At 41.6% G+C, this 12,500-nt stretch overlaps 1 protein-coding gene across 1 annotated transcript in view; it reads right to left on the bottom strand.

Annotated features, from left to right (window-relative positions):
• Positions 1–12,500, bottom strand: part of pals1a (protein associated with LIN7 1, MAGUK p55 family member a) — a 42,844-nt gene that overhangs the window by 15,379 nt on the left and 14,965 nt on the right. Inside the window, exons 5-8 of the mRNA XM_083791169.1 lie at positions 12,422–12,493; positions 9,531–9,677; positions 6,494–6,655; positions 5,370–5,447 (exon numbers count right to left, since the gene is read on the bottom strand). Of these exons, the coding sequence (XP_083647295.1) occupies positions 5,370–5,447; positions 6,494–6,655; positions 9,531–9,677; positions 12,422–12,493 (459 nt within the window). The remainder of the gene's footprint in view (positions 1–5,369; positions 5,448–6,493; positions 6,656–9,530; positions 9,678–12,421; positions 12,494–12,500) is intronic.

The following is a 12,500-nucleotide window of genomic DNA, read 5'->3' as shown; positions in this document are numbered from 1 at the left end:
CTGAAAATGTAGCGCAAATCTTTGAATATATATATATTCTTTCGAATTTAACTCAACGTTTTGAACTCAAATCTTTGCTTCTGGGGAGGTCCCTGGAACAATATACTTTCAGATCGGAGTCGAGGACCAAATTCAGAGAATGCTGGGGGACAGAAACATGGGTTTAGAACCACAGACAGAAACATGGGTTTAGAACCACAGACAGAAACATGGGTTTAGAACCACCGACAGAAACATGGGTTTAGAACCACAGACAGAAACATGGGTTTAGAACCACAGACAGAAACATGGGTTTAGAACCACAGACAGAAACATGGGTTTAGAACCACAGACAGAAACATGGGGTTTTCAGAAAACCGTCAGGATTTAGAAGACATTTTGTACAATCGAGTTCAGGTCGAACATTGAAATGGTGTCGAACTACATTACACCTATATCTACATGTTTAAGCATTTATTTCATATTTACATGTCTTCTGTGGTCTCTAACATTACACCTAGCTACATGTTTAAGCATTTATTTCATATTTACATGTCTTCTGTGATCTCTAACATTACACCTATATCTACATGTTTAAGCATTTATTTCATATTTACATGTCTTCTGTGGTCTCTAACATTACACCTATAGCTACATGTTTAAGCATTTAATTCATATTTACATGTCTTCTGTGGTCTCTAACATTACACCTATAGCTACATGTTTAAGCATTTATTTCATATTTACATGTCTTCTGTGGTCTCTAACATTACACCTAGCTACATGTTTAAGCATTTATTTCATATTTACATGTCTTCTGTGGTCTCTAACATTACACCTATATCTACATGTTTAAGCATTTATTTCATATTTACATGTCTTCTGTGGTCTCTAACATTACACCTAGCTACATGTTTAAGCATTTATTTCATATTTACATGTCTTCTGTGGTCTCTAACATTACACCTATACAATTTACAATTTACAATTTAGGCATTTAGCAGACGCTCTTAATCCAGAGCGACTTACATTTAGGCAAGAACAAAAGCATGGGAATACATCACATAAAAGCATTTATCATGAAACATGCGTAAGCTAAGAAGGTAACAGTGGAATATCTATATGATGAAACTATACATACACTATACATAATAAACTATACATATTCACTACTATGCTATACATATGTACTATGGCGTGCTATGACTATATACAATACAATTATAGTGCTGTCTACATAACATGCTATAAGTCTAAGTCAAATGCTATCTAAGCCAACAGAAATTCTATCTAAGGGGTTAGGGTAAGTGCTATGGGCCATGATGGAGTCTGAAAAGGTGGGTTTTCAGGCTACGGCGGAAGATTGGGAGTGATGCTGCAGTTCTGACTGCAATGGGAAGTGCATTCCACAGCTGCATGTTTAAGCATTTAATTCATATTTACATGTCTTCTGTGGTCTCTAACATTACACCTATAGCTACATGTTTAAGCATTTATTTCATATTTACATGTCTTCTGTGGTCTCTAACATTACACCTAGCTACATGTTTAAGCATTTATTTCATATTTACATGTCTTCTGTGGTCTCTAACATTACACCTATAGCTACATGTTTAAGCATTTATTTCATATTTACATGTCTTCTGTGGTCTCTAACATTACACCTATAGCTACATGTTTAAGCATTTATTTCATATTTACATGTCTTCTGTGGTCTCTAACATTACACCTATATCTACATGTTTAAGCATTTATTCCATATTTACATGTCTTCTGTGGTCTCTAACATTACACCTAGCTACATGTTTAAGCATTTATTTCATATTTACATGTCTTCTGTGGTCTCTAACATTACACCTATATCTACATGTTTAAGCATTTATTTCATATTTACATGTCTTCTGTGGTCTCTAACATTACACCTATATCTACATGTTTAAGCATTTATTTCATATTTACATGTCTTCTGTGGTCTCTAACATTACACCTATAGCTACATGTTTAAGCATTTATTTCATATTTACATGTCTTCTGTGGACTCTAACATTACACCTAGCTACATGTTTAAGCATTTATTTCATATTTACATGTCTTCTGTGGTCTCTAACATTACACCTATATCTACATGTTTAAGCATTTATTTCATATTTACATGTCTTCTGTGGTCTCTAACATTACACCTAGCTACATGTTTAAGCATTTATTTCATATTTACATGTCTTCTGTGGTCTCTAACATTACACCTATAGCTACATGTTTAAGCATTTATTTCATATTTACATGTCTTCTGTGGTCTCTAACATTACACCTATAGCTACATGTTTAAGCATTTATTTCATATTTACATGTCTTCTGTGGTCTCTAACATTACACCTATATCTACATGTTTAAGCATTTATTTCATATTTACATGTCTTCTGTGGTCTCTAACATTACACCTATAGCTACATGTTTAAGCATTTATTTCATATTTACATGTCTTCTGTGGTCTCTAACATTACACCTATAGCTACATGTTTAAGCATTTATTTCATATTTACATGTCTTCTGTGGTCTCTAACATTACACCTATATCTACATGTTTAAGCATTTATTTCATATTTACATGTCTTCTGTGGTCTCTAACATTACACCTATAGCTACATGTTTAAACATTTATTTCATATTTACATGTCTTCTGTGGTCTCTAACATTACACCTATAGCTACATGTTTAAGCATTTATTTCATATCTACATGTCTTCTGTGGACTCTAACATTACACACCTAGCTACATGTTTAAGCATTTATTTCATATTTACATGTCTTCTGTGGTCTCTAACATTACACCTAGCTACATGTTTAAGCATTTAGTTCATATTTACATGTCTTCTGTGGTCTCTAACATTACACCTAGCTACATGTTTAAGCATTTATTTCATATTTACATGTCTTCTGTGGACTCTAACATTACACCTAGCTACATGTTTAAGCATTTATTTCATATTTACATGTCTTCTGTGGTCTCTAACATTACACCTATAGCTACATGTTTAAGCATTTATTTCATATTTACATGTCTTCTGTGGTCTCTAACATTACACCTATAGCTACATGTTTAAGCATTTATTTCATATTTACATGTCTTCTGTGGTCTCTAACATTACACCTATAGCTACATGTTTAAGCATTTATTTCATATTTACATGTCTTCTGTGGACTCTAACATTACACACCTAGCTACATGTTTAAGCATTTATTTCACATGTCTTCTGTGGACTCTAACATTACACCTAGCTACATGTTTAAGCATTTATTTCATATTTACATGTCTTCTGTGGACTCTAACATTACACCTATAGCTACATGTTTAAGCATTTATTTCATATTTACATGTCTTCTGTGGTCTCTAACATTACACCTAGCTACATGTTTAAGCATTTATTTCATATTTACATGTCTTCTGTGGTCTCTAACATTACACCTAGCTACATGCTACAAGGGTAAGACCACTTTTTTGGAGGTTTGGGTTGTTTTCTTACCTTATTATGGTCAAACTAGTCCAGTCCAGGAGTTAATTCGCTCCATTGTGCAGTTTTATAGAAAATAACTTTATAAAAATACCAGCCCAATGAGCCCATTGACTTACATTGTAGCGGGGAAACAGCTCTCAAAGTCACTCTTTTAGCACATGAACGAACGCAACAAAAGCTGATTCTGACAGTTTATGACATTAGGAAAACTCATGCGGTTTTATTTTCGTGTTTTAACGTATATTTATAAAGGTACTATTTTGTTTGGAGAGACACTGAAGCTGGAATGCGGTCTTCCGTTTCCGGTTTCATTTGTAAACAAGGAAGCACGCTGGCTGCCTGTGTTGTACGCTGAGAGCACCCAATCCATCTGCAGTCGAGCAGTACCCCCGACACAGACACCCACGGCAAGCAGTCATAAGTTAGTAGGCTTACGATACTTTTAGAACGGAGGATAAAGTGCGCTGTTCCAGATTGTTGCAGTTAGAGTTGGACCAATCGGATCGTAGTACCGCGTCACGTGAAAACAGAAGTGATTCGGTTAGCGTAAGCATACCTACCAGACCTTCCTTCTACACAAATTAATCAAAACAAGACAACGTTGACATTTTTTATTAAAAATAAAACCGCATGAGTTTTCCTGATGTCATAAGCTGTCAGAATCAGCTTTTGTTGCGTTCGTTCATGCGCTAAAAGAGTGACTTTGAGAGCTGTTTCCCCGCTACAATGGAAGTCAATGGACCCTATTTTTTATTTCTTAAATTGCTAATAAACAACACAATGGAGCGAAATAACTCCTGGACTGGACTAGTTTGACCATAATAAGGTAAGAAAACAACCCAAACCTCAAAAAAAGTGGTCTTACCCTTTAAGCATTTATTTCATATTTACATGTCTTCTGTGGTCTCTAACATTACACCTACATGTCTAAGCATTTATTTCATATTTACATGTCTTCTGTGGTCTCTAACATTACACCTAGCTACATGTTTAAGCATTTATTTCATATTTACATGTCTTCTGTGGACTCTAACATTACACCTATAGCTACATGTTTAAGCATTTATTTCATATTTACATGTCTTCTGTGGTCTCTAACATTACACCTAGCTACATGTTTAAGCATTTATTTCATAATTACATGTCTTCTGTGGTCTCTAACATTACACCTATAGCTACATGTTTAAGCATTTATTTCATATTTACATGTCTTCTGTGGTCTCTAACATTACACCTAGCTACATGTTTAAGCATTTATTTCATATTTACATGTCTTCTGTGGACTCTAACATTACACCTAGCTACATGTTTAAGCATTTAATTCATATTTACATGTCTTCTGTGGTCTCTAACATTACACCTATAGCTACATGTTTAAGCATTTATTTCATATTTACATGTCTTCTGTGGTCTCTAACATTACACCTATAGCTACATGCTTAAGCATTTATTTCATATTTACATGTCGATTAAAGCTATGACACGTATTTCAGACATGCTCTAGTTAGTATGTGAAGAGTCTGCCTGTGACGTTTACTCATTTTGGATAAAAATAATAAATAGTCACTTTTTCTCCTCTCCTGAACAGTTAGTCTTGACTCTCTCTGTCTACCAACAGTCATTAAGACATGTGAATCCCTAGACTCCTTCAAAACCGCTCTAAGGGCACCTACGGACGGCTGCAATGCAATACCGGGCCCCGTAAAAGCCTTCAAATACAGTACTTTTCTAACAGACACAACAAGGCCAGTTGTATGTTTTGGTTTTGGAACATCATTCTGAATAAGCTGTTTGTTATTAAAGTTTAACATGATCCTAACATAGCGTGCAAGTAGAAACGGTAATGCCCAGGGTGTCCAGCAGAGGGCGGTGTACTCACCACGGTCTCTTTGACAGGAGGAGGTTTGCTCTGAGTGGAGGGGATCAACACGAAGGTCAGGACGCCGTGCATGTCCGCCTGACGCACGCACGCACACACACACACACACACACACGCACACGCACACACACGCGCACGCACACGCACACGCACACGCACACGCACACGCACACGCACACGCACACGCACACACACACACACACACACACAGAGAGAGAATATTTTAAAGACAAATATAAAGAATTTTAATCCACCATTAATACCTCATCACAGTCCAGATGCACATTTGGCAGCAGAATACTGTCCACAGACAGAGGACAGTAGAGACAGACAGGTATATCTGTCTGAGGGACAGACAGTGGACAGTAGAGACAGGTATATCTGTCTGAGGGACAGCCAGTGGACAGTAGAGACAGACAGGTATATCTGTCTGAGGGACAGACAGTGGACAGTAGAGACAGACAGGTATATCTGTCTGAGGGACAGACAGAGGACAGTAGAGACAGACAGGTATATCTGTCTGAGGGACAGACAGAGGACAGTAGAGACAGACAGGTATATCTGTCTGAGGGACAGACAGAGGACAGTAGAGACAGACAGGTATATCTGTCTGAGGGACAGACAGTGGACAGTAGAGACAGACAGGTATATCTGTCTGAGGGACAGACAGAGGACAGTAGAGACAGACAGGTATATCTGTCTGAGGGACAGACAGAGGACAGTATAGACAGATTCTGTCTTCTGTCCACCGTCTGTCCCTCAGAGAGATATACCTGTCTGTCTCTACTGACAGTTGACGTAGTTGCCTGTAACCGTCTTTAAATAAATACTTTAAGAAAAGCCTATGGGCGAAATGCATTGGGATTCATTTCCTGGGCCACTGGTCGTTCTGAAAGGGGGGGGGGACTGCGACGCTCTGTAGGGAGGTTGACCCGAGTACCCTGGAGGCTGGATGGGGCAGAAACCAGGTCACTAATGTATTCCGGTGCCAGGCCATTTTGGGCGTGCGTGCGTGTGCGTGTGCATGTGCGTGTGTGCGTGTGTGTACGTGCGTGTGCGTGTGTGTGCGTGTGTGTACGTGCGTGTGCGTGTGCGTGCTTGTGTGTGCGTGTGCATGTGCGTACCAGTATGTCGAACACCTGGTTGACATCCTTCCCTCGGATCTGGATCCCGTTGATCTCCAGGATCTCGTCTCCTTCGCTCAGCAGCCCGCTGCGTTCCGCCGCTCCCCCCCGCACGATGCGGCTGATCACCACGCTCTCCATGTCGTTACGCACCGTGGCACCCTGCACGCACACACACACACACACACACACACACACACACACACACAGAGACACGCACACACACACACACACACACACACAGAGAGACACACACACACACACACAGAGAGACACACACAGAGACACGCACACACACACACACACACACACACACACACACACACACAGAGACACACACACACACACACACACACACACACACACACACACACACACACACACAGAGACACACACACACACACACACACACACACACACACACACACACAGAGACACACACACACACACACACACACACACACACACACACACAGAGAGACACACACACACACACACACACACATAGAGACACACACACACACACACACACACAGAGACACACACACACACACACACACACACACACACACACACACACACACACACACACAGAGAGACACACACACACACACACACACAGAGACACACACACAATAGAAAGGAGACAAATATGATAGGTGACTTCAAGCAGGGCTCGACGCTTAGCCTTTGATTGATTGATTGAAATATTTATTAACAGTTTGCAGAATTACAGTACATTTCAAGCACAAACTCAATACAAAGACTGTTAACTGTGAGTGGACGACCCAATTAAGCATTACACTTGTTTACAAGAGGGTCCACCATGTTCAATTCATCACAACATTTAGAGACATACAAATAGACACTTCTATATAGTTAAAGAACAGAAACAGGAATTCATCATATAGGAAGCAGAAAGGGAAAAGATACATATACAGTGAGGGGGAAGGGGGTGGGGGGGGATTCAGATTTTACAGAGGCCAGTTTCTAATTGCAGCCGTCCGTAGGTGCCCTTTGAGAGCGGTTTTGAAGGAGTCAAGGGCCTTTTTCCAAGTAGCACGTGTGCTCCTAAGTTGAAAAAATCTAGTAGCACACAAATTATTTTAGGAGCACGATGAAAAATGATGTGTTTCTTTTTTTTTTTTTTTTTATATTTTTTTGCGGCTTACGCCTTTTATTGATTTTTGAAGGGACAGACAGTAGGCTGACAGGAAACGGGAGAGAGAGATGGGGGGATGACATGCAGTAAAGGCCGTGTCGGGCTCGGGAGTCGAACCCGCGGCACACTGCGACTGGATTACCAGTCGGGTGCCCAGACCGTTACGCCACGGCCTGGGAAAAAAAATGATGTGTTTTTAAGGGGCGCTAGCCCCTCCTATATACAGCCTTTGTCCCCACACATCTCAAAATGAGCCATTGACAATCAACAGAGAAATTACGTCAAAATTCTGCTAAATATGACATGAATTAAACATCAAAACATTAAACGCCATCATGACATTGGAAGGAAAATGTATGTCATATGTAAACGAGCAAATCAGCTAACCAATCACAGGCAACAGGCCTTCTGATTGGCCAGTATGAGATGATTTCTGATGACGTATGATGACAAGAGCGCCCCTCACTTCACATGGGTGTGATTTTTGAGGTAGGGGCGGGAAATAATGTCAAAATATTATATCACTATCTTTTCAGCAATTATCACAAAATAGTGATATTCATCATGATGTCATTGTTATGTTTGTTTTCATATAATCTATATAATCAATTTGTTTTATGCTAATACTTTGTAGATAAATAGATATAGTAGCTCTGTTCAATACCTCTAATACGTGCAACACATTAGAGCTATGGACCAGAGCTAGATAGATAGATAGATAGATAGATAGATAGATAGATAGATAGATAGATAGATAGATAGATAGATAGATAGATAGATAGATAGATAGATAGATAGATAGATAGATAGATAGATAGATAGATAGATAGTATGTTGCTCATGGATGGATAGACAGGCTATCCGTTTTCATCCTGCTGTTCTGTCATGTTAGTGTGACATTCAGTGCAGAGGCTGCTCGATGGTGAATTAGTATTGTAACATTCTCCTTGGCTTTGACTGCTTCAGTTCAGACTGAACTAAATCAGTAGTCTACTGTAGCTGATATGTCCGATGTTCTAATCTAAACTATAGAGCGGCGCAGTCCCTCCCCCTTTCAGAACGACGAGTGGCCCAGGAAATGAATCCCAATGCATTTCTCCCCATAGGCTTTTTCTTAAAGTATTTATTTAAAGACGGTTACGCCGCGGACAAAGACAACTCGGATCGTGACAAATCATGACAATGAACACAATGTTTTGGGGCCGATCAAATCATTATAAAGAAGAAAAACAAAACAAATAGTGTTGTCTCCTACCTTTATTTTCTTCTTTCTAATGATTTGATCGTTTGTTCATTGTCATGATTTGTCACGATCCGAGTTGGCTTTGTCCGCGGTGTAACCGTCTTTAAATAAATACTCCAGCCAGTTCATTATGCAGGTCACATGACCACTAGCCTGACCTAAGCAGAGACATTTCTGGTCTAGAGGGGCGGGTCGCGCCTCAGAAATGCGCGCACCCTGATTGGATCTCATCGATCTGTCCGTCACCCCCGGCCCCTCCTCTCCCCCCTAGTGCAGCGCTACGTCACATCATTTAGAGCGACGCCCACCCGGAAGGGTTGACTCCCACTTTTAGACTGGTTCAGCCCACGGCTTTTTCCAGGCTTTCATCTTTCGCACAGACGAAATGAAAGCCTGGGTATCGAGGCTACATGACCACTGACTGACTGATATGAAGAATCCAGCCAGTTCGGTCATTCGTATTATCCTTTATGCTGCGCACACGCTTTTGTAAGCAAACGCTAAGCAAGGGTTGTTTTTGATAAACATCAATCCGTCCACTCCATGTGTGTGTGTGTGTGTGTGTGTGTGCGTGCGTGCGTGCGTGCGTGCGTGCGTGCGTGCGTGCGTGCGTGCGTGTGTGTGTGTGTTACCAGCGGTACATCCTGTGCCTTCTCTAGCCGTACGATCTTGACCGTCTCGCCCCCCCACTGCGTGACCACGCCCCTTTCTCCCGCAAGGGGGAGGGGCTCCGGCTGCATCTCCACCTCTGCTATGATGTCATGAGCCAATAGCAGCGCCTGTAACAAAAACACATGATGTCATGAGCCAATAGCAGCGCCTGTAACAAAAACACATGATGTCATGAGCCAATAGCAGCGCCTGTAACAAAAACACATGATGTCATGAGCCAATAGCAGCGCCTGTAACAAAAACACATGATGTCATGAGCCAATAGCAGCGCCTGTAACAAAAACACATGATGTCATGAGTTGTAAAGTTGTATTCCCGAGTATAAATAAAGGTGATGATGTCATGAGTAACAACCTGTGTGTGTTAGGCATGTGGAAAATAATCGATACGTATCGATTCATGGGTTATGACGTGCGCGATGCGAGTGAATCGGTTCATTCACTGTATCGGTAAAATTGACGGGTGAAATCTCGATGCATCGTTCACGGAGTGCTTGCATCGGTAAAATCCGTGGTTGCACCGTTTTTTCATGGTAAATTTCACCCTCTCCTGTGTTTCCGAGGCGCATTGAACGCACCATCAGAAAAGGAAGAAAAAAAAAAGGTCTCTCGCAGCGCACACACAGGGCACGTTCGGAAATAGCGCACTGAGCCCACTGTGCAATGCAAACTAATAGGAGAGTGTGCTCCGGTGTGGTATTTCCGAACGCGCCCACAGTCAGTGAACAGAAGCTACCGTACGACGGTGCAGTCAGAGTAGACACGTTGAGACAACAAACAGACTCAGACTATAAAGAGCACCCGCGACTAACAGAAGTGAGCCCCACGCATTAAACAAGAAGCACCACCTTTACTCTTTAGCTTTATAAAATAGCTGTCCGAGTAGCTCTGTCCGTCGATCAGTTGACTTTTCACTGTAGCGCTGCGTGCTGGACTGCTCGTAATGAATCTGATCCACACTCCACAGCTGTGCTTGCTGATTCTCCGACGCAAATCTGCGATGCGATCCTCATCAATTTGTAATTAAAGAAAGCTTCTGCAGTCTGCACACACGTGTAGAACAACAACAACGCCACAGCAGGGTGTAGTAGTACTGCTTGCGTCGTTTACAACTTTCCACTGTCCAGCTTTCCCCTGCTGTTCTCTGGGATAGAAGCCTTATTTATATTCTGCAGCAAGACGGTGTCGCACGCCTAACATTGCAGATCCACAAGCTCACAGCGGGGAGTGGATGAGACGCGTTGTGAGCTTGTACATCTGCTATGTATTTATAACGTTAATAATACATGCAGGCCAGGGTCTTCAATGTTTTTCAGGTCAAGCCAAGGACCACTTAGCTGAGAGTGAGAGATCAAGCAGGGACCCCCACTATACATAGGCAATTATATTATAAAGCTGTGTTGCAGATTAAACTAGACATAGACTTGCTTGACAGCACTACAAGTGTGTCCTGTAATTTTTGTTTTGTTTATTTGTTTCTTTTCTATTTATATGTTGGTAACATTAATTGATGAACGATAGGCTATTACATTTTAATCTCTTGAACCCTCTATACTCAAAACCTCAAATTGACCTTTGAGATAATAATTATACTATAGCCTATGATTATTAGTCTAACAATTCCACAATAACCAGCAGAGAGCAGACCCTTTGTTTACTTACATAATTATATAAGTTGGGTTGTTTGAGATGCAGAGCTATAATACTAACCTACAGTAAAACAATAAATTTCTTTGAATTTAAATGTAATGCATTTTTACATGTTTTGGGAAATTCATAGAGCTTTAATATAAATCCTTTCTATTGTGATGAATCGCCATCAAATGGCATCGTATCGGTCGAGGGGTGAATCGCATCGTATCGCATTGATTTGAACTAAATGGTTATCGCATCGCATCAGGAAGAGGGAGAATCGTATCGCATCGTATCGCCAGGGGATTCCATGTATCTCTAATGTATCGTATCGCTGGCAGTGCATCGAGATGCGTATCGAATCGTGAGATTCACATGCCTAGTGCGTGTGTGCGTGTGTGTGTGTGTGCGTGTGTGTGTGTGTGTGTGCGTGTGTGTGTGTGTGTGTGTGTGCGTGCGTGCGTGTACCTGTACATGCATTCCAGACAGCAGGTGCTGAAGCTCCAGTGTGTGTGTGTGTGTGTGTGTGTGTGTGTGTGTGTGTGTGCGTGTGCGTGTGTGTGTGTGTGTGTGTGTGTGTGTGTGTGTGTGTGTGTGTGTGTGTGTGTGTGTGTGTGTGTGTGCGTGTACCTGTACATGCGTTCCAGACAGCAGGTGCTGAAGCTCCAGTCCATCTTTGTTGTGTGTGTGTGTGTGTGTGTGTGTGTGTGTGTGTGTGTGTGTGTGTGTGTGTGTGTGTGTGTGTGTGTGTGTGTGTGTGTGTGCGTGCGTGTACCTGTACATGCGTTCCAGACAGCAGGTGCTGAAGCTCCAGTCCATCTTTGTTGTGTGTGTGTGTGTGTGTGTGTGTGTGTGTGTGTGTGTGTGTGTGTGTGTGTGTGTGTGTGTGCGTGCCTGTACATGCGTTCCAGACAGCAGGTGCTGAAGCTCCAGTGTGTGTGTGTGTGTGTGTGTGTGTGTGTGTGTGTGTGTGTGTGTGTGTGTGTGTGTGTGTGTGTGTGTGTGTGTGTGCGTGCGTGTGTGTGTGTGTGTGTGTGCGTACCTGTACATGAGTTCCAGACAGCAGGTGCTGAAGCTCCAGTGTGTGTGTGTGTGTGTGTGTGTGTGTGTGTGTGTGTGTGTGTGTGTGTGTGTGTGTGTGTGTGCGTGCGTACCTGTACATGCGTTCCAGACAGCAGGTGCTGAAGCTCCAGTGTGTGTGTGTGTGTGTGCGTGCGTACCTGTACATGCGTTCCAGACAGCAGGTGCTGAAGCTCCAGTCCATCTTTGTTGTGAGCAGCTTGGAGGAGGACCTGTTAC

This window comes from Protomyctophum parallelum (genome assembly GCF_964188405.1).
Source record: "Protomyctophum parallelum genome assembly, chromosome: 20".
Lineage (NCBI taxonomy): Eukaryota > Metazoa > Chordata > Actinopteri > Myctophiformes > Myctophidae > Protomyctophum > Protomyctophum parallelum.
This window is presented reverse-complemented; position numbering and strand designations above follow the sequence as displayed.